The sequence below is a fragment of the Struthio camelus genome, chromosome 8 (assembly GCF_040807025.1).
Source record: "Struthio camelus isolate bStrCam1 chromosome 8, bStrCam1.hap1, whole genome shotgun sequence".
NCBI lineage: Eukaryota > Metazoa > Chordata > Aves > Struthioniformes > Struthionidae > Struthio > Struthio camelus.
This window is the reverse complement of record NC_090949.1, coordinates 4,403,541-4,425,940: the sequence shown is the minus strand read 5'-3', so window position 1 is coordinate 4,425,940 and position 22,400 is coordinate 4,403,541. Positions and strand designations below refer to the sequence as shown.

At 44.0% G+C, this 22,400-nt stretch overlaps 3 protein-coding genes across 14 annotated transcripts in view; 1 reads left to right on the top strand and 2 right to left on the bottom strand.

Annotated features, from left to right (window-relative positions):
- Nucleotides 1-5,529: 5,529 nt before the first annotated feature.
- ARPC5 (actin related protein 2/3 complex subunit 5) lies at nucleotides 5,530-10,024 on the bottom strand. The gene is made up of 4 exons (XM_068953623.1): nucleotides 9,806-10,024; nucleotides 9,550-9,622; nucleotides 7,369-7,545; nucleotides 5,530-6,814 (listed from the first exon to the last, which is right to left on the bottom strand). The coding sequence occupies exons 1-4, from the start codon at nucleotides 9,946-9,948 to the stop codon at nucleotides 6,752-6,754; spliced, it is 456 nt and encodes a 151-aa protein (XP_068809724.1). The 5' UTR covers nucleotides 9,949-10,024; the 3' UTR covers nucleotides 5,530-6,751.
- Nucleotides 7,552-22,400, top strand: part of RGL1 (ral guanine nucleotide dissociation stimulator like 1) — a 118,650-nt gene continuing 103,801 nt past the window's right edge. For 8 of the 12 annotated variants that reach the window (XM_068953607.1, XM_068953606.1, XM_068953615.1 and 5 more), the window contains exons 1-2: nucleotides 7,552-9,353; nucleotides 13,123-13,345. The gene's annotated coding sequence lies outside the window, so the exon portion shown is untranslated. Of the gene's footprint in view, nucleotides 9,354-10,238; nucleotides 10,369-10,836; nucleotides 11,023-13,122; nucleotides 13,346-22,400 lie in introns of those variants that run through there. The other 4 variants (XM_009672674.2, XM_009672673.2, XM_068953604.1 and 1 more) reach the window with 3 other exon arrangements.
- Nucleotides 11,059-12,997, bottom strand: APOBEC4 (apolipoprotein B mRNA editing enzyme catalytic polypeptide like 4). The gene has a single exon (XM_009672672.2). It carries the CDS (start codon nucleotides 12,225-12,227, stop codon nucleotides 11,196-11,198), a length of 1,032 nt encoding a protein of 343 aa, XP_009670967.2. The 5' UTR covers nucleotides 12,228-12,997; the 3' UTR covers nucleotides 11,059-11,195.

Genomic DNA, 22,400 nt, shown 5'->3' with positions numbered 1-22,400 from the left:
ACAACAAGGGCTCATTTTTAATTACCGGTATTACGGGGCACATCCCTCAACCTTGGGCTCTCTCTTTGGTTCCCAGGTTGCGAGCTGTGTGCCATTCGGCATCCCTCTGCACCCAGCTGAGGGCTTTCTGCGGGCTTCCTACAGCAACGGTGGGCACCATGGAGGAGATGTGGCTGCTGCAACCTCCAGAAAAGCTGAGGGAAACGCAGCCTGCCGAAGTGACACCGAAGGAGAGGGATGGGAATGCCAAATCTGTGAGTGTGAAAACAGCCCTCAGAGTAGCCTCTTCTTACTCCTTTGAATGAGACTCACTTAGAAGCCAAGGACATTTCTCGTTCCAAAGGAATATCTCAATGCTCAGAAGCAGCAAACCTTTCACCCTCCAGGCTTTAGGTGCTGAGGAGATGACACATTCTGTAGCTGAAGGGTTTGCATCGAGTTACAGCGCCCAAAGGGTACCACACTGGGACTCAGGACAGCTGACTCTTTTCCTGGCCATATGACCTGCTCCATGTCGCTTCTCCTTCCTCCATCCACACACAACCTCCACACTTCCTCCTTTCCCCACATAACGGTGGCTTGGTGCATCTAGTCAGCTGTTAAGCTCTTCAGGGCAGAAATAGGCCCCAGCTAGGGGTGAGCTGCCAGGGTCTCGTTAGGCTGATCTTGTGGCTGCTGCGAGGGATGGTCTCTCTGCCCTCCTGTTCGTCCCATGGAGAGCTCATCTAGCAGAAGAATATTCACTTTATTCTAGGGATGATTTTGTGCTAGTTTAATTATCCGGATCTTCTCACTGGTAGGTCGGAGAGATCCCAGCACCAGTACAAAGAGGAGGATGTGAGATCACCTTGTTGGCAATAGCTGACCGTTAGATTGGCACACCCATAATATAAGAAGTAACTCTACCTCCCTGGGCTCTAAGTCAATCAGAGCCCCTAAATGCTCTGCATTATAATGTGTATGACTAATAGCCATCATTCAAATGAGAAGTGTAGCTGCAGACACTGACGTTCTAATTCTGTAACTTTAACCAAATGTGTGCGGTTTGTTTCTTTTTCTTTTTTTTCTTTTTTTTTTTTTTTTGCATTGCACAGAAAGGAGATGGGGTTGGAAAGATGCAGGCACAGCAAATGCACAGAATGACAGTCATCCTTCTGTGAGATTTTTTTTTTTATTTTAAACATACAAACAACATTCAAACAATCTCCAAGTTGTGATAAACACATCCCTTCTAGTAACACAGTGAGTATCTGTTCCCCTTTCTCTTACCAACTTTATTAGGCAAACTTTTTATCTCCTATGTTGATTTCCAAGAGGAAGTAAGTAATATAGATGGTAACATCTCTCATGTGAGATTTTTGGAATCTTGCACAAAGAGAGATCGCCAAGAGATAGATAGGAAATACTTAGAGAACCAGCCAGGATGTAGAAGTCACGTTTAAGTTTGTACAGTAACAGCATGCAAGAGTTTAGCATAATTTCTGGAGAGAGTCTGGAGAGGAGGCCAAAGAAAGAATGATCAGGGTACTAGAAAACATGACTTCTGAGGGAAGACTGAGGGAAATGAGCTCACTGAGTTTTAACGGAGGAGCCGATCTGCGTGCAGCAACTTTCCTGGGAGGCAGGTCTCGTCCAGGGGCTGCAGCTAAGCTCTCTGAGTGCGCAGGACCTTATTTGCTGTGTCACTCCCAAAAACACGATGGCAGAGAGCAAGACTACAGTAACCATTTGACCAAATGATGTATGAGTCAAAGCCCAGGAGCTAGTGGGAGCTGGAGACGTCAGACGGTATCCTCCGTGGGAGGACAGCAGTTTCTCTCGTAATGTGTTTAGCTGTTACGAAACTGGGAAGTGACTAATAAGGGTGCTGTTACGACACACTTAGGCCAAAGTTAAAGGCAGCGCTGGGAAGCTTTGCAAATTAGGCTCAGAAGCGCTGAGCCTTCCTAGGAGAGACCGACAAATGCCATCTCCCCTGGAGTAGGTCTGGTCTCTAAAGAGTATTTTTCCTTGAAGGTTTCCTTTTAATAAGAGGAAGGGAAATGTCTTTTGCAAAATGAAAAATGTTTTCTTTTCTTCCCTGCCCGTCTTTCCATGTTACTTGCTCTTTTATGTTAATCCTCTTAGTAACCTATGTGTCACTGCTTTCTGCCGCTGCTGCTGCGGCCTCTCTCCTGGTGCCCTCAGGCAGCTGCATGGTGATGGTCCTTGTGCTCGTCTACTCTGGTTCGAGCTTCTCTCTCTTCTGCTCTTTCATCTGCTCTTGCTCTTTGCTTGCTCTTTCTCTCACCCGCTCTCCCTCCCTCCCTGCCCTGCTGCTTTCTCTTGGTATCAGTTTCCATTGCTGTGAGCACCGTGTGCTGCGAGCGCCGAGGCTGCTATACCCAAGTTGTGCACGCTCAGCTCAGGAACAGGGATAACCCTGGAGCTCTTGCGTGCGTCTGTTGTAGGCACTTTGTGACGTGTGACATTTGCGAAGTGTGCATCTTGCTATGGTATAGGGAAGTCAGTGCTTTCAAAGGTGCCTAGCAGGGACCCCTTTGTCCATAGGAGAGGTCCAGCAGGAGCCACGGCACGACGGGCGCTGGGCATCCCTCCTGCCTGGGTGCTGCAAAAGGCCCTTCTGTGGGAGTGAGCGTGGCAGGAACGCAGTTTGACCCCACAGATGATGATGGTCTCCTCTGGCCCCAGCTGCCTGGAGACTGTTGGTAGCTGGTGGCGACTTCCTAGGTGAACTCCCTCCATAGCATGGGCTGGACCTGGCAGCAGACTTCACTGCTCCAGATTGTGTTAATGCGATGACAGTACATTTTGGCTGTGCTGGAAGCACTTGATGCTCTCGGCCGAGTGTGTATCGGCTCCCCCACCTTCCCTGTTCCTGCAGCCTGAGGTGTGTGCTCTTTGGTTCTCGGGGCCGGTTGCCATGGGACTGTCTGCAACTAAATGTTTCTTTGCGTGTCCTGCAGCCTCCATCTCCAGGGATGTGTGGGCATAAAGCATCTCGGGAACGCTTTAAGCTGAGAAATCCTTATGGCAGAGCCTGAAAGCGGGTTTAAGCCTGCTGAGAGCCTGACGGTTCATTAAGCTACACCTCTTCTCTCAAGAGCTGTGTCCAAAGCAGTTCAGAGACATCCACGTAAGGTTCGTCTTTCACGACTACAAAAGAAACAGCAAAACCCACGGTAGCATCGTTCCCACCAAAGCAAGAGCCTGTGGAGCAGGAGGAAGCTGCCCCTGGTCTCATGTGTTACTATGCTGGCGTTATCAGCGGGGTGGTGGGTGACTAAGGATAGTAACGCCGCTCTTGACTCTCGCGGCCACTGTCCGATGGGGGGTGGATGAAGCATGAATCACTTCACAAGCGATGTGGGCATAACGGACAGAACGCGCTTATTAATAAGCCATTGCCTCCCCCCGCCTCCTTGTAGTGGGAACAATTTTGTTGCAGTTGGCTTTACTCTTTGAGTTTCGCAAAGGATGCAACGTTTTGCTGCTGGCTTGTGACAGGCTTTTCCTTTTCCAAAGTTGAATCTATTCTGCTGGGCTTTCAGTGTGTTTGTGGGACCAGGAATCGCTTAAGACAAAATACTCACTATACATGGGCTTCCTGAACCCTACATAAGGAAAATGCAGTGTTCAAACACAGATTGATGTTAGGCTCGTTCATTGCTTGCGCCATGTTGTGGTACTTGTGCGTCCGTGAATTATTAGCCAGGCAGAAGTTGTAGGCCAGAGGTCATCTTTTTATTAGAGTTACTTTTTACCGCCCTATCGATCAGTTTTTAATAAAAGAGATGCCTTCCTGCAAATTTTGCACTGTTTATTACCCCCACATTGGGGCACACCCAGAGCTATCCTGTCTTTTAACACAGCCCTGAACGTATAGGCAGAAGACACACATTTGCTATAGATGTTTCTAAATACTTTATATCCTTCCTATTCTGAGGGGAATCCAGACAGTCTGCTCCTAGCTTTTGTTTACCTAATGCCACCTAGAGGTAGCTGACCTGCTTTGAAATCGGGTGATTCAGAAAATGCTTTTCAATTGGCTGGGATTGCACTGTTTCTTTTTTAAAAATAAGACTTGATGGGCATCTTAACCAAACTTGGACCAACTGAAGCCAACAAACTAACTGAATACCTGACACTGTCTGGCAGAGCTGTGAGGACAGAGCCATTACTGCCCAGGGCCAGGCCAAAGCTGCTCCTATATACATGCTTGAAACCTGGACATTTTCTAAGGCCTTTGGAGCAAGGACAGTTCTTACATTGTGTGTCCAGTGCCTACTCCTGTTGAGGCTCTTCTAAGAAATGAATCAGGAAGCATCATCCTAGGAAGGAAGGTAGAGCACCAAACACGGGAGGGTAACCACCACACGGCTTCTTGTCTGCACTGGGGCACTGCTGACCTGGGGCGCAGCGCCTCTTGGCTGCCCATGGGCACTCTGGAGCAGAAGGGACAGGGAAAAGGGGGAGAATGGTGGGGTGAGGAGGGGCAGGAAGCGGGGCAGGCCCTGTGCTGGGCTCTTGGAAAAGCAAGGGCTGCTCCAGCAGCAGGGCTGCACACCTGGCTGTCCAGCAGCAGGGCTGCGCTGTGCATGCCTGCTTGCATCTGCCTGGTAGGTGGGATGGAAGGGGGAAAAAAAAACTAGCCAATGAGGAAAACTGCCTGCAAATTACCCCATGACCAGCCACGAATACTAAAGCTGTCGTCTTACTCACTCCTAAGTGACCATGGTACATGCGAGGAAAAATTTGGTTTGAATCTTCTGAAGGCACTAGCTCTAGTGTTTTGAAGCGGTGATGTAGGTAACTAGTATTAGACAGCCTTCAGCTATCAGAGCGCTCAAACCCAGCTTTCTCCATGCTCAGTCCCTTCGGACGTTCAAGCCAAGTACATGGTGTCATTCATGACGTACATACACACACACACACACACACACACACACACACACACACACACACACACACACACACACACACACACACACAGAGTCATCCTACCCCCAGGACAAGCCCAAGACTTTATCAGTACTTAAATTACAGTACAAACAATAATTAAATGTTTCATCATTTGGAGTTGGGGCAGGCAAAGAGACAAACAAAATCCCAACCACAAAATCAGCAGTCTAGCTCCACGTGACGACCCTGCTAGGCCATGACCATTTTCCTCTTTTTGCTCCTGTTTTGACAAAGCATGTAACATAGATGTTTGTGAGGATCTCACCCTCTGGCTAAAATTTTAGTGTAAGCAGAGGCATCTGCTTTGGAACATTTCTTGTTATTTAAATATTTTACTGAAATAATCTCAAGTTTTCCAGCTGGATTAAGCTGCGCAAGTACCACCATTGCTTACAGGTACAAATAACTGCTCTGAAGAAGGCGTATCAAGAAGAATCATGGAGGGGAAAACAGGATTTTTAGGGACTGCTTTTTTACTTTTCTCAGTCCTTGTAAAGCACCATGCTGGACTAAAGAAGTCACGGTTATTCTAACCATTTTCCAATCATTTTAGACACTACATAACTATTCAGTGACAATTTCTTGTCTGGTCTTTATTATTATTACAAAAAAAAGCAGATATCAAAAAACAGCAAAGATTTCACAAGTTTCTGAACAGTTTTACACAACTGAATGGCTGTAAAATGGTGCATGTAAAACAAGTGTATTTAAGCCCTGGCCCTAAACATTCAAAGGTGATCTGTGGTCTGGGATGCTCTAGGCTTGCTTAATTCTTTTTAAAATACTCCTCGCTATGCTGGGACTTAATTTGCCCACTAGCTAACACACTGTGGTAAAATACAACAGGAATGTAAACTTTCTGGGATCCTTTAAGACCCTATATATCTGGAAAATAAAACATGGGAGCTTTGCAAAGGATGGTGCAGATACCAGTATGAATTTCTTAGATTACCACAGGCAGCCATTATGTTGTGCTTGACAAAATCAAATCACTTTCAAGTTGCTGAAAGGTGATTTGCTGGGTGAAAGCCCCTTTTTCTTCTCATCAGGATCTTTGCTCCCCAGAATAAAGAGTTCACTGGAGCAGGCGCTATTGTAAACAGCCCGTCAGCCTTTTAAATTCTGCCATCCAAATTGCACAACAGACAATTTCATCCTATTGTGTCTTTCCAACAGTGGACTTGGCCTTTGACTGATCACAAGAAACCAGACTAGGCCCTGAGATGTGAGATTAAGGAAAAAACATACTCAGCTTCCTGGAATGATAATCAGGTTTGGAGGGGAGCCTTGCCTTCTGTCCTATTCACTGCTGTAGGTACAGAGGTTGACCAAGAGAAACATGGTCCAGTTACCTATATTAATAGCTGCCCCACTTCTCAAATATATATATATATCTTACATCAAAACACTGCTTGGCTAGCAAAAAGAATTAAGACACTGCCCTATGTCCCTCAGCATTTGCTTGGAAAGTCAGGTTCAAATCTGCTGTAGTTATGCACAAATGCAAATCATCCTAAACATGAAGTTGTATATGTAGCTATACATGTCACTGAAATGCTCTCGAGTACCAAATATTCCTGTTAGAAATAAAATTGCACCTTCATAATTTTCCAGAGTTCAACAAAAGAGAGATCAAGATATGCATTATTTGTCAGATATGAAAGAAGCAGCAAGAAGGCAAGCTGAGAGACAGAAGCTGCCCACAGGGCAGCAATGGCATTTGGTTGTTCGGTTTTTGTACCAGCGTTTCCCACAGCCACAGGTGGCAGACAACCATTTGTTGCTGGACTTAAACCGTTTTTCTGGCAGTCAAAACACGGACAATGGACCCCACTCCTCCAGCAGCCAGGGCCTGAGAAAAGAAACATGGCAATTAACACAAAGTCAAGGTGACTACAGGCTGAAACAACTGCTTCACAGTAGGACCTTCCAGATTCCAGACTGTGTTTCAAATTAGCATCTCCCAGCTGTTTACCTAAAGTGCAAAATCAGCACCCAGGGCGCTAGGGAAGTATAACCACATTCACTTTAAAAATAGCTATTTAGCAGGCTTCTATTTCCCTGTATAACCAAGTTGCAAATTTTGCTTCCCTCTAGGAAGGAAATTCTACTTCCATCTGCTTTAATCACTAGAACAAGCTACTTCATTTACCTCCATCTAACAACAAATCAAATTTTAAGTGAACAACAAATCAAATTTTAAGTGTAGAATCTTTACCCAAGGAATCAAAATAGTAAGGGATCTGGTATAATTCAACTGTGAACCTGCAGGACCATGCCCTTCTCACTGTGTGAAATATGGCATTTCAGCTTTACCAAACAGAAAGATCGTTCTAACCAGGCTCAGTGAGTGTGCCCTGGTCCCAAGAATCTGCTACTAAGAACAACCCAGTCAAGAGAACGCACCTTCTCGTGCCACTGCAGCAACACAGCGCTGCTGTTGTCAGAAGGGCTCTCAAAACCCTTGTAGATGTACTTCATTAGCAGATCAACACCATTCTTATCCAGTGACTGCACTGCTTTCTCAATATCATTGGCTTTGAAAGAGATGAGGACCTTCAGGACAATACTTTCTGCACGATCCTGTGAGGAAGTAAGAGAGGCAGGGATGCATTCATTCTCATATAGCGTGCATCCAAATATTAGTCATCTCTTGTGCAAGTGGAACTACTCTTTTCTCTTTAACAACTCTAAAACACTTTTTGAAAAAAATGTAGTTTGTACACCACCACCAGCTTGTATTCATAATGTGTAACAGCCTGTACATAATGTATAACATAATGTGCAACTCCAACAGGCGTACAGTCTAATTAACTTTGCCACATACCTACAATTCTAGATCTGAAGATAAATAATTGGAATTTTTTTTTATTTAACTCAAGTTATCCAAGTTCAGCTTAAAAACTGGTTATAAGGAAAGCTAATACTTAATCAGAAGGCCAGTCCCAACACAAACAGTGAAAAAGAGTTTAACAAGTTTGTTCTCTTCTAGGTTTTTCTGCCTCTCCGCTTCTGCTTGTATGTTTCTACCCATTATATGAAGTTAGGGCTAAATAGTACTCAATTTGCATATCAAAACTCAAATGTCTGGGAAGTTCCAGAAATATGTTATAAGAATTAAATATTTGGCTACTGACCTGCCTTGTCACCAAAGCCTTTTCCATGCTTTTGTACTGTTTAATGAGATAGAATTACTCTATTCCATGGAAACGGTATCGGTCAACCTAAGTTAAAGGTGACTCCCGAAAGCCACGCATTTCAAAAACAGTCAGCTTCTGTCCCATCCACATAGGAGGCAAACTGGCAGCATTAATAACGTTTTGCATTGATAACCATTTGCAAGTTCATGTGGATGTCTTTTCAGGCCCAGGAATTTGTGTGGCACGCTTAGAGCTGCAGATTAGCTGTGTAATCAGCAAAAAAAAAAAAGAGCTCCTCTTTCTCATTCCTCACTAAGTGAAGGAAAATAAAAGAAGACAGGTCTCAGGTTTGTTAGTTTTGAACTATCCCATTATCAAAATACTTCAAGCAACTTCTTCCTACAGAAATTACAGATGTTAGTTTTCTTGTTTAATGTCCCCATGCCACTTGGCTTGATGAGACTTCACCTATGAAGAACTGTAAGTGAAAACACAAAATAACCTCCCACAAGATCAACTAAAAACGAAGCCAAACATGAAAAATCCATGGCTATACCTTTAGTGACCCCACTGCCTTCACACTCTATTGTCAATTACAACAGTACAGATCTAATGGGAAAAAGTCATTAACGTGAGGATAAAGCCGTGCAGTCTTTTAAATGGTGATTACCTGTAATCAATACCAGCAATACTCTGTATAACAACAGCAGAGGGCTCAGTGAAAAGTCTTCACTGGCAGTCTCCTGAGGATAGTGTGGTACTAGAGAAGCACAGAAATCTGCCTGTGGTTGAAGCAGCAGGAACAAACCTCCGCAGAGGCTCACCAGCCAGGCAGTTGCTAGTGTTATCCGCCTGTTCCTCTCACTGCTGAACCATGATCTATTCAAGGTTTATTTCGTGCCGATTTGGAAGTACGTGCATACAGCGCACTCCCAATTCTGTCACAGGGGGAGTGCCTGCATTTTCTACGCTTTTAACAGCTTAATTTTGATTGGATGCAATAGCTATCGTTTCTTCCTTTTTTGTAGGTGTGCAGCCTGGCCACGCTAGCATTTGTCAGAGATGACTGCCGAAGCAGTGGTTCCTGAATCTTCAAGCGCTGCATCTCTGTGCTGCCGGCTCCAGCAGTACGGACCTGACCTGGATCAGACGCGGGCGCGCGGTAACGCGTTGAGTGAGCTAGGGCATACGATACAGAATTCATGCTGGTTGAAAAACCTGCACCCAAGCGGAGCTAGCTCCACGTCGGAGGTACGTGCACAGGTGCCAGGCGAGCTGCAATTTTTTGATCACGCTTAAAACAGCAGAAGCCATGACGTTTCAACATCAGTGAATACCCTAGCGCAGGTTTCTTGCCTTCCTCACAGCGCACCTAGGGGCAGGAGTTACGGAAAGGGAAAAGGATTTTTAAAGAGCAGCCCAAGGAGTAAGTTATTTAGGGTTTCACCTTCACCGCTTGGTTCTTTGTGTTGATCGGGGGGTTCTTCAGGGCTGCCTGCAGCGCAGCCATCATGTTCCCTGTGGGAGGCAGTTAAGGGCCAGAGAGCAAACGCGGGGACAGCGACACCGCCAGCTCCCACCCCGCCGCCCCGCGCAAACCGCCAACGGCCGTAAACGGCCGCTCCCGCCCGCGCCGCCCCTCCCCCCACTCCCCAACGACCGTTGGTGCCGGGACTTCTTCTCCGCCGGTGGCGGAAGGATATTGCCGCAGGCAGGAATCCACCTCGCCCTCATCGGGCCCCGCTTGGCCATCGCCTCCGTCCTCCTCGTCCACGAACTTGTTCTCGTCGTATTCGTCCACGTCCACCCGGCGGAAGCGCGCCGACGACACCGTGTGCTTCGCCATGGCCGCGGGGCCGCCGCCGCCACCTCACCTCGTCTCGCTCGCTCACCCGCCGCCCCGGCCCCAGCCCGCCGCTGCCGCCCCGCCCCGCCCGCGCCGACGCGCACGCGCCAGCAGGGGCGCGTTCTGCGCACGCGTGCCGAAGGCGGAGGCGGCCGCGGCCGCGGCGCCGGGCGGGAGGTGAGCCGCTGCCATTGGTCGGTTGGGAGTGACGAGCGGGCGGGCGGGCGGTCGCCGTGGTTACGGGGCGGCGTGGCCGTTAGCCCAGCCCTTCCCCTCCCTTCCCCCCGCGGCCGCGGGCGCTCGCGCGGCGGCCGTTACCCCGCAGCGAGGCGGGCGGGCGGGCTCGGCGCCCCTCAGGAGCCGGGCGTCGGGCACCGGTCTGCTCGTAAGCCCCGGAGACGGCCGGAGCTGGTCCTTCAGGTCCGGCGAGATCCGCTTTCTCTCCCCCTTTGCAGGCGGGTACGAGTGTGGAGGGTGCAAAGAGGAGGTTAGGCCACGTAATGCCACTACCCCGTTTTTGTCGTGCTCGGAACGCGATTTTGGGCTCTGAACGTGATACCGGAAGCCCACGCCCGAGCAGCACCTTACTACTGCTAGATAAGAAAATAGGTCTGGCTTTACAAACCCGAGGAGAAATTAATTGGCCAGCATTACAGCGCAGGCTGCTTCCTGTGATTCAAGTGTGTTAACTCAAAGATACTAAAAACCTGTGCAGAATCAATATAACCTGTTTCAAGAAAGTTTCTCTTAAAAAAAGCTTTTAAATAGTATAAAAGCAAGGAATCTGGTATGTTCTAGAGCATTTCCATCTTTATTAGGCTTATGCCTAAATATAAGCGTTTTATCTGCTTTCCTGCAGAACCACCTTGATGGAGGAGGGGTTTAGGCTACTTCATGCATTTCACCAAAGTCTCCTCATTTGAAGCTACAGTCAGAGGTTGTAGTTTGTGCTTGTAGCTCGTATGCCGCTTACGTTTTTCCAGTAAAAAATGGCTTGACAACGACTACTTCATTTATCACAGGAAATAATTTGAAGGCACTGAGTTACTGCTGATACAGGTTTATATTTGAAAGGTATACGTCTAAAGTAAAAGCTTACTATCTTCGTAATCAATTATTTGAGTTCCATGATTCCTTTGTAGATTCACTTTTATAAGAGGTGACTTCAGTGGTTTTCTTGCCATTTGAAATCTCAGTTTTGCAGTCTGAAAGTTGTTTGTATATTGTATCATCTTCAAAATAGGTGTCTACCTTTTGGAAATATTAGGAGTTTCATTGGGTACTTGCTTTGGCATTTTTAAATGTCTTACAATATTTTCAGGTTTGGAGTATAGATGTGCCTGCTGAAAGGGCAGAAACGTGCCTGGGAAAAGCACCAAGTGGCTTTGAGACATCAGAGAGGGCAGACTGCTTTTTATCAGTTGTAAAGGCTGTTGGGAGGCCAGGTTAGAGGAAGAAGAAAAGATCTTTACGTTTTGCTGCAGAGCAGGCTTTCCCTGCATTGCTTGTGGAAATGTTTTCTTAAAACGCGGTTTCATTCCTATTAAGTTGTTAATTTGATGTGGACTTGGTTGATCTTGTAAGGTTCTTGATGGCAAAGCTGGATGATAAAGGGTCGACCTTGGGATGCCATACACAAAATTGCAGAGGAGGTAATGCCGTATTCCCCCAGACAGTGGGTATAGAGTCACGTGAGGCCATAAACTGGAAAGGCTTCGTAAAGCTTCACGGTTCCACATAGCTGTGGGGAAGCTGTCCTCAGTGTGATAAAGCTGAGAGAAATAGATGCAGAGGGTGACTTCTGGATGCTTTATCAGGAAGTTGTAGATTTTACTTATGCAGCAGTGGTCAGCCTCATTACAAGGAGAGTAGTTTGAATAGAGGATTATGTGGCCAATGCTTTCGTAAGTATAAGTAACTGAGTCCAGATAACCGCCTGCCTCAAATAACATAGATTCAGGATGGTTGTCTTGGTCAGTACAGTTGGTAGCATGGCCTTTTTGGACTACTGTGCCAGAGAAAAGCCTCAATTCATAGAACAGAAGGTGTTTGTTTTGGAGAATTGTTGACCTGTACGGGAATTCAAAGGCCCTGTGAAATTCTGCATAAGGGACTCTAGCTTCTTTACCTGTCCGTATGTGATAGGGACACTTAGCACAGTTTGGGTTCGGTGTCTGCCAGTAATAGGGTTTTACTACAGTCCCCTGCTTTGTCAAATATTCTTGGAAAATTGTTTTCTCTTCTGGGCTCATATTCTGTTGAAAAATCTCCCTGTTCATGTGCTGACGGTCCTGGGAAGAAAAAAACAAACAAAAAAAAAAACCAGGAAAATAATATCTTAATTTAACTTTTCAGTTTGCTCTGCACTTACACTGCAAAAATAACAGTGGATAGTCTCTTCAAAAATGAAACTTGTAGAAGGGTATAGAAACTTGATTGACGACACAGAGGGATCAAAGCCCCCTTGCAGCCTAGGAGTTTTTTCAGATCTCGCGGGCTAGCCTTTTTGTTAGAAACATAAGTCAAAAATATTTCTCTGGCCTCTGCCCTCTTACCCTGAATGGAGGGAGCTGTATTATAAAAACACTAAACTTTTCACAAATTGGTCAGTAGATATGCTTTATGCAATCTGGCAAAACAATCAAATAAAACCAACAAAAAAGGTATAATTACCATCTCAGCAGCTCCAGGGCAGGGTAACAGTAAATATGCCGCTGGTTTCCTTTATTGATTTTTTTAAGATTGGTTCCGAGTTCCCACTTGAGTGAATATTGCAAGCTTTGTTTTTGAAATTACTTGCTTGGTGAAGAAGAAAATTAATATTTCTTGCCCTGATTTTAGAAGTGCAGCTGTAGCAGGATCTTTCTCAAGTGCGTTAGCTTTGCTCCCGTTCTAATGGCGATGGTGAGCAGACTCGTTTTGATGTTTACAGGTGCCAAATGCTAGGAGACGTGAATATAAATAGGACTCTTTCTTTTTTGTCTCAATCCGTCTGCGGAGTTTAAGCTTCTGTACTCTGCCTATCAATATTTCTGTTTCCTATCTTAAGGTACTGAGCTTTTGTTGTTTCTTTACTGGTGTTTTGATCTAAGATTTTTGTAGATACTATGCTAATGGACATGTTACTAAATTTGATTTCGGGTCATTGTTATTTCTATATTCGTCTGTCTGTAGCGCCCGTTGGGCAGAAAACTCCTGTTGTACTTGGTCGCGTGCACAGACGACAAAGTTGTCCGTTCTTAATGAATGTATGCGGGTCCCTCACTGAAGCTGGAAAACAAGCAAGCAGTGGGCCGTTGAGTGAGAGAGCTGAATCATGCTTGCTTTGCTTGGGCCGGGTTCCAGATTACTGCAAATAAAAGTTCTGCATAGGTGAACAACTGAGTCAAGCGCTGAGGTAGGTGAATATTTTTCTTCACTGCCACTTTAACTGAATCACTCTTCTTCCCTGGATTAGGTTCAGTTCTGTTACTACTTTTGTGACTACGTACCACTTTTCCTCTCCTATACGCATATTTTATTTATTACAGCTTTCTTCTGCATTCCATGCTGTTTTGTCCTATGCCTGTCAGCATTTCATTTTCTTTTTAAATTACTAACTTGATTCATTTGCTTTGTTTTCCACTCCTGACTCTATGCCAACTTCCGTGTATTTTCCTGTACTGGAACTCTTACCTAATTGAGGCCGTTGTGCTGTTCTCATTCAGATTACATCTAAAGATCGGTTTCCTGACGTCGGGAACTCTGCATTTGTCATTTTGGTGTTTCTTGACATTTTTGATGTTCAGTTATATTCTGCGCTGTGCAATGCAATATAATTGTGGCATGGACTTGATGAGTGTGTCTTAGAAAAGGAGAAATGCGTTTGCTACCTGACATAAAAAAGAGCACGTTTGAAGACAGTAGTGTTTTTCTTTGTGAGGGGACGTTTATGAGGGAGTTATCGCCACCTCTGCAGCTCGTCTGCAGTTTGCTAGTACTATTAAAGACCCTTTAAAAAGCTACAAATTTGGGGCAATGTTCTGAAATAGTCTCTCCCTGCTGATATTTATGCATAGCTGGAATGGCCACATGATGGCAGTGTTGCACACTAGAGACGTATCCCATTTTATGCGTGTGGATTTGGGCAATGGGGCTTGCACTCTGTTCCATTATGTTTAAAGGGATGCCACCACACAGACCTTAAATTTTACATCTCCCTCTAAAACTCGGGCTTTGTATGTGTGTGTGGCTTGGCCTGATCCCAAACTTCTTGGTCTTTTCAACTAACAGTGCCGCATCCTAATGGAAGAGCTGGCAGTCAAATCGGGAAACTACCCATTTCTCTGGGTTAATTGGAACAACGTTCACACAACCTGAGAGTGCGTTTCCGTGTGAGCTGCAGCAGCCTTTGGCTCGTTTGCCAACCCTGTCCCTGTGAGCCTGCTGGGGCTTACATTGACAGGGTTCCTCGCTCTGCTTCTTCAGGCTGGAGCCTCCTCATCAGTTTGAATCCACTGCCAGCTCTGAAGAACAGAGACAGCAGGGGAGCAGAATCCCAATGACTTTGTGAATACAAACAGGAGAGCCTTCTCATTTGCCACGTACACCAGTCCCATAGCAGATCACTGTGGCTCTGAAGAGAAAGGGTGTTTAAGAAAAAATACAAGTCAAGCGAAATGGGAGAAAGCTTGCCACTCGTCACATTCTCAAAACAGTTCCCACTTCTGATTTATCAGAAGGTGGAAAGTTGTTTTGTCTTTGTTGTGTCTGTTTTTCTTTAATGGAAAACAAAACAAAATCAGGTGCAAATGTATTATACAAGTTTTTTAACTGATGTGTATGTACACGTAGGTATGGATTGGTGTGTATGTATACAAACACATGGATTAAGCAGCTAATAGGAGCTCTTCATTCAGATCTCTTGCAGAAAAAATCCTGTTCCCATGCACAGTTTTGTTTAGGAATACTGAACAGCTCTGTAGCATTTGTCATCTGCAAAGTAGTTTATAGATCTGGCCAAGTAGTTAAAATATGGAGTGGTCTAAATGAATAGTCTCTTTCTGGTGTTTCTGCTGCTTAATGTCACTTAGATCCTATGCAGGACAAATTATTAAACTGGCTTCTGACTTTTGGGATGCCTAATTTGTCACAGTGATCCCGATGCTTTTGTAGAGGCAGTAAATACTGCATACTTCTGCTGAAGTTAATAGATGTATAAGCCTGGAATGTGGATTTCAGATAGCTTCAGGTTGGAAAATCAAAAGTGGAAGTATTCAGAATAACTTCTTCCTTTTGGTAATTTTGACCTTTTGGTTTCGGTATTTGTAGCCCTTATCTGGGGGAGGAGGGGGAGAATTTTACCTGATCAGTTACCTAGAACTTGGTCCTGTAGTTCTTTCTAAGATGGCTCTTGTAATGCTTGTCTCCAGTACCTTGCATAGGCACTAATTACTTGTGAAGTGCTTTGAGATCTTCGGACTACGTGGTGGTCTCTGGCATTGTATGGTGTTGTACATCTGTTATGTTGGATTCTCTCTATCCTTTAAACAAAACACAACAATCAAAACAGTCAATGTCCCAGTATAAAAATAAAAGATAGCCAAACTCTTCTTTTGCTTTGCCTGGTTTTCCGTCTTTTTTTTTTCCAGCTGAGAGCTTGCCCAGTGCCTTCTCCAATATATATCTTCTTTCTCAACACACAGCCCTCCGTGAGTCCATAGGCTGCTCCCCATCCTCAGAAGAAATGCATAATTTTAGATGTGCTGCATGGACTTAAGGGTAGAAGATCCTTTAACAAGCATTGTTAATGTTAAAGGTTGTTGAGGGAAAATACCCTGTTCCTCTTCATCTATCAATTTCATTGCGTGAAAGCATCATCCTGATACAAAAGATTGTGTCTATTGAATATGTGAAAATGATTAGGAACTCAAAACACATGTTACGAAACAAAACAGACCCTGTCATGTCCTCCCACCCCAAAAATTGAGGATATAATTATATCTTCATAAACATTGTTTCACTTATTACTGAAATGCAGTCATCTTTGGGGCAGAGGGCAGTAGCCTTTTAAGAGTGCTCCACAACGAGGTATAAATGCTCACAGGAGGAACTGAAGAGGAATGCCCTACCCAGCTAAACCACAGGGGAAACTTATGTGATCAGAATGTAATTACTCCTGTTGGAAGTTAGCCAGGATATAGGCCATATGTTCTGCTCCTAGGGAAAAAAAAGCATACTGATCAGGGTCATGCATTTTTTTATCCAAATATTAGCTAAACCCGGTATCTCTTTAGGCTGAAGAAACATACCGAGATTCTGATCCGTGTCAAGGTGGAATTCTGTGACCTGATTCAGATTCTGCTGATTTAAACTTGAGACTCTGTGATTTATGAAGATGTCTTTTGTAAGCAAAGATGCATGCATGCATTAAAGACCTATGTAGTATTAGGCAAAGCCTATTTGTTTTCTAAAGTGTGATTATAAAGAAATATGGTGAAATGTTTTTTGTTTCTTCCATTAATTAACTAAAAATTATCTGTTTTCATAACCTAGCACAAGCGTAGTCTTGTTTATGTGAGGGGATCTGGTGGTTCCCTCCCTGCCCCACAAAGTATTGCACTCTGTACAAGAATGGTTCCTTTTTTTCCTGCTGAAATATGAGTGTTGAAGTTCTGTTGCATTTCTTAGTACGGCCTGGTTCAAAATAATCTCTGTTGGAAAGCATTTTACACATGACTTCATTCAGTAAGAAGTTTATCTGAGTTCAAAGTACAGAAGAATCACATGGTCCTTAAACAGCCAGAGATTTGATGTTCTTGTGCAGTCGTAGGATTTTAAAAGTAAGAAGCAAAGGAAGTGAGGGAAGAAATAGAATGCTATCCAGACCTGCTAATAAATACGCCTACATGGACAGTTTAAACCTGCGCTGTAAAGAGTGCTGTAGGGTAACTTGCCTTCACGCTCAACAATATCAAGTTCATTTAGCACTTGAGTTTCAGGGCCTGAAAGCGAGTGTTGCGGGAATGCTGGCTTGCAGCTCCAGAGTGGAGTCCTGGTATTTTACATTTTGCCATAAGGCTATAGAGATTAGCAAGGATTCAGGTCCCGAGTTTGGAACCTTTCCTAGTTGAGTTTATGTGGAAGTCAGACCCAAAGCTTAGCTTTACAAAACTGTTCCACCAGCCTTTCCTCACCTATCTTGTCCATCCTCAAAATGATTTAACTTATCAGCTCACTTCCATAGATTTTTCCAGAGCTCTGTTTCTTTTTATTTTTTTGGTTTTTTTTCTATCTCTATCTTTATGTCTAAAAATGAGTATTTTTCCCTTGTCTATGTATTCAGAAAGGAATTTAAAAATGCAAAGTTTTGCTGCTTCTGAAATCTGTCATCCACTGATGAATTTATGATGTTGCTGATAACGAACAGCAGCTTGCCTCTCATTTTCACTGCGTTGATATGTACCTCAGTTAAGGGTGACCGTGAAAATTAAGAACTTACCGGATATGCAGAGCATTCTGCAATATCCACATTTGTCAGTAATCTTGAAGGACTCGATGTGAAAAGCAAGTTCTTTGATGGGCTGCAAGCCTCATGAAGTCTGTAAGGTGCTTTAGGGACTTGCATCTTAGGTTTGTCAGGTTTATTCCCACCTTCTTGTCCCCAAATTACTTTTGCTTTCTCCTGCATCGCTTATAATTTCACTGCTAATATCATCCGTGAACCGTTCCTCCCTGTAGCAGTCTCTCAGCTCTATAAGCCTAGCATGGAAAGGTGCTGGCTTCAGCTGGTTTCAAACCATGCAGATCCTGGTCAGCTAATGGCTAGCTAGCCACGCAGGTAGCAGATGAACCATACTGACACATTTTCTGTAGCGGAGGTACTTTCTTTGGTACTTATTTGTCTAGTGTTTTTCCAGAAGCTGGGAGGAATTAGTAGGAGCATGCCAGTGACCTCTGCTCGTTTCTCAGCTGTCTTCAGTGAGTTCAGGTGAGCCAGTAGGTTCAGAAATCACACCAGATGGAGTGGGAATAGGGCAGAAAGACAGCGTAATTGCATAAGCCTCATTTCTGTAGGACATTAGGCTAACGACTCCACAGAGGCAACGAGAAAAGAGGAGAGAGAAATGTCTATTTTATGTCACTTCAGTCAGACAGCCTCAGCGAAAATTGCGTGAAGTGCTTAAGAAGGTTGATAATGTAAAAAGAATAGTGACTTTTTCCTGCTGCTTGTTGAAGGTGGTGTTGATTGGTTGGGTAGTAGAGCACTGTCTGTATCCATTCACTACAAAATTGTTCATTATAGCAGAAAGCCACCTTTTGCGTACGTGGACTTAGGACAAGATAAGCTTTATGGTATAGATATAAATTGAATATATTTGAAGATGTAAGCTAGTGTGAGAGCTGTATAGAATATCCATGGAGATGTAATGGGCTGGGATGGTAAAGTGCCATTAAATGATGCTGGGCATGGTTCCTTTACTCATTTCAGCTCTGTTATTGCTATTTTTACTGTATTAGGTGAAATAAGAATTAGGCCTCTTCACCTTGGCGTCAAGCAGGGGAAGGTCCTTTGCACGTTGTGGTTGAAGCTTGGAGACTGCAACAAAGGCAGGGTGATCTTTTAGCTCATATTCTAGCAGTCGTAGCAGTTACAAGAGGCAGTAGAAAAAATGGCCAGAGGAAAGAGTTTTAACTAGAGACTGCACGATCTTGAATCGGGAAGACATCTCTGGCCCTTCATATGTTTGTTCTCTCCAGAATCCATTATGCTGATAATGTTAGTTCATTATTGGTTTTTCATTAGGTAGATGCTGGTGACCTGGCTGTGGCCATTTAACAGAATTTGGCTGTTGAATTATGCCAAGATTAGCGAAACCAGTTTTGCAATATAGCAGATTGACCCATGAGGCACTTACCTTCTGGTTCATTTAGTTTGCTCAAAATAGTCAGTGTAGATTATTATTCAGTGCGCTTATGAAACCATTGGGACAAATGGCCGTAACTGGTATTGAAATGTTTTCTTTCCAAAGAATCATGCTGTTCTTTCTGCTGGTTTTCACTGCTTGGTAAAAGAGCAGCTGTTTGAAAGAGCCCTTGAAAGACTTTCTGGGCTTGGGGACATATTTGAATCTAAGATCACTTAGAAAGGCCTAATGAAAAGTGGGAACCTGAAAACATGAAGTGAATAAATGATAATCCTATTTATTTCAGACTTAGATTTTATTTGCTTGTGAGAATTCTAGGCAATGTCCTGATCCTGCTAGTTCTATACATGTTTAATGTAACAAATGCAAGGACTCCTGCTAACGTTAGTGGGACTGCTTGCATGCATAAAGTTAAGCAGATGTATAAATCTTGGCAGGGTATGGGACTAAAACAGTAACAGCTGCCAAAGGTGATGTATTTATCGTATGAGGGAGGGTACTGGCTGCTGAGAATGATAGTTGTTAATGTAGGAAACTAGTCACATTGATACCTGCTATTATTCTCACAGATATGAATTTCGGTCAATTTGTGACTGGATGAAAAAATGTAAATAGAGGCTAGGAAAAAAGTGACAGCTCCAAATACCATATTGCTTTTTATACTCCCAAAATAAATTAGCATCCAAGATTTGCACTGGCACCATTGCCAGCCCTAAGTACTCCATGAGACTGGCTTGATAGTTGAGCTCCCTTTATTTGTTAGTTTATTTATTTTTTATGAAAGGGCTTAGCTGCCTTCCTGTGTGAAAATCTTTCAAACTTGCCTTTGCAGCATTGCGGGAAGGAAATTTTAAAAAGTAAAAAGCACTGGTGTTCTTTGGTAGTAATCTAATTCTGTCAGCTAGATGCTTATCTGAAGGACTAAATCCAAACTTTGCTATCCAAGAGTGAGAGTTGTCAGTATTTTGTATATGTTCATATATCTCTCTTTCAGGTAGGGCAAAGTTTTTTTGCACCTTATCCATGATGTAAGAGCGTTAAGGTGTCCAAGGTAATTTTACAGTAGTTATGCTTTGCTTAGGTGGCTTATACCCACATATTTCCTCTTCCACAGCATTGATGGCGTTTTGCCATCACTTTTTCCCTTTTATTATGGCTTCTTCTGTAGCAGTGCAAAGGATCTGCTACTCTACAGCGCTAGGCAAAGTTTGCTACACAGCAGTACCTCTGAGAAATAGTTTTGAATGGATTTGGTTGAAGTCTAGCTTGTAAAAGTAACTGTTGGTATCAGTTTCCTGTTGGATAGAAGGAACAGTTTATTTCATAACACTGAGGATGCTGCACCTGCTGCTTCTGATGTTTATGCCGCCATAGATCAGGAAGAGAGATGTTGTCACTGTCAGTAAGATTTGCCTGTGGATCATGCCATGTGAAGCTTGTTATTACAGGCTTTTCATGTGCCACCTGCTGCTCTGGGTTTTCCAGTCATCCCCTTCTCTTATAACTTTGTGTTCCTGGCCAGATTATGCTCATCTCCACCTCTCCCAGGCTTTTGAAAGCCCTTTAGCTTTCAAAAGAAACAAGCCATTTTCCAAAAAACACTGATTCACAGTATCCTGTCATCGTTGCCTGCTGACTTATCTTTCATTCCTCCTCTTTTCAGAGAAATGATTCTTGCAGTTTCTTCCTGGAATCTGGCAGCAGTGCTCAAAACTGCATGTGAAATGCTAGTGGCTCTCTTTCATTCAGAGCCTGAGCTAGTTTCTCCTCGAGCTTCTGCTCCTTTCGCCAGAGCTGCAAGGCCTGGGGCCTTTCTTGTCCCCTTCCTCAGGACTCAGTCAAGCCTTTTGTTGCTCGTGACTTCTTCCCACCCACTGGAAAGAAGTCGTCGTCCATACCTATATATTGGCTGATTTTTACTCTCTTGGCTCTGCCTGGCGGCAAGTAATAGTGGTAAAGACTTCTGCAATTTTATGCTCGTCCTTTCCTGGCTAGTGTATGGTGTACATACTGTGACATAGGTGACTGACAGAATCACACATTCATGTTTCAGTGAACCGTGTGGGTACAGTAAATCGGAATGGTCTGGTTTCTTTTGATGTGTAATAATCTCCACGGAGGCTGTCGTGTCTTCGGTTTGTGAAGCTCAGAACATATCTACGTCTTTTTGTTTTGCAGTAGAAAAATACTGTCCTTAAGTATACGTTATTCTAGGCAATATAAAACGAAATCATGGCAGCTGAATCCCTGTAGTGGTTTTCATGAATCTGTGCACAGTTCTTTAACTGGAGGTTATTGAATAGCATATGCTATTGGCATAGAAGGCAGAGTGGAAACTTGAAGTATTATCGGTGTCCTGATTTCTGGCCATGCAGTAAATATTATGGAAAGGGTATGAAATTACAGATTTCAGTGGGCAGAGATTGGTGGTGGTCCCCCCTGCTTGTTGCTTAAGGATGAACTGCTGAAAGTTCAGTTAGTGGTTTGCCATCTTTTGTATAAAATCCGTGTGTTAGTGTAGGTTACTTCTATGCTTACACACAGGAAAAATGTGGGCCCTGCTTTGGTGTATTCACAGGCTGTAGAAGTGTTATGAAGTACATCATACAAATGACAAAAATAGACTCCATTGTTAACGGAAACTCCACCTGACAGATTGTTTCCAATCAATATTGAAGAATGTCAAGAATGTTGTTTTTAAAAAAGATTGTAGTTGTCTGGATTGGGCAGAGGTGAAACCAGAGAAAACGAGAGACAAACGTCTGCTAGTTTCAGAATATTGTCCATCTTGGATAAAGCAGAAAACTGTTGAGTCAAGCTGTAAGTGCCGTAGAGCAGCAAAAGGCCAGCAGTCTTCCTTCGTATTACGTGGTCTTTGAGAGAAACACCATTGCATCCATTTGGATAAATTACTGAATCGCGTTCCTCCTCTTCCTGTCACCTGTGTCTGCAAGACTTGTTTCAGCAGTCTTCCTGTGCTCTAATCACCTCTTCCAGAAATGTGAGTTCTCTCCTCCCAAGGGCTTTTAGACTGGGTATTGTTCCCATTGTGCTGTACAATTGGGCAGTCTCCTCATAAGTCATATTTGCAATATGTCCCTCATGCCTCAGTCTGCTGCACTGAAATGCAGGCTTGTCCTGTAGCAGCAAGCAATCTGTAAGATTAATGGCAAATGAGAACTGCTTAAGTATCACAGGCAGGGTAACCAGTTTAAACCTGAGGGCAGTAGGAAGTACAAGGAAAAAGTATAGAGGACGTAACCTAGGATTTTGCTTGCTTTTTGATTATTTAAAAAAAAAAAAAAAAGGAAGGAAGTTCCCATTCTATTGAGTGTGGTCACAGTACAGATGCTACTTTGAGAAATGGTTCCGTAATTCTTTATAAACTGTTGTTAGCACTCTTTTCGTCAATCAATTGGACAGATTTCCTCTTAACGTATGAAAAGGCCAGTGAACTAGGTGAGCACCTGTGTTTGTACACAGAAAGTATGACAGACCAAGAGTTTAGGGAGGGAAAGAGAAGGGACATAGTCTTTCTTTAAGGTA

Coding starts and splice junctions, on each gene's coding strand:
- ARPC5 (XM_068953623.1), bottom strand. CDS start 9,948: ATGGCGAAGCACACGGTGTCGTCGGCGCGCTTCCGCCGGGTGGACGTG. Junction 9,623..9,805: donor GTGGATTCCTGCCTGCGGCA/ATATCCTTCCGC, acceptor ACTGCCTCCCAC/AGGGAACATGATGGCTGCGC. Junction 7,546..9,549: donor CAAAGAACCAAGCGGTGAAG/GTGAAACCCTAA, acceptor ACTTCCTCACAG/GATCGTGCAGAAAGTATTGT.
- APOBEC4 (XM_009672672.2), bottom strand. CDS start 12,227: ATGAACAGGGAGATTTTTCAACAGAATATGAGCCCAGAAGAGAAAACA.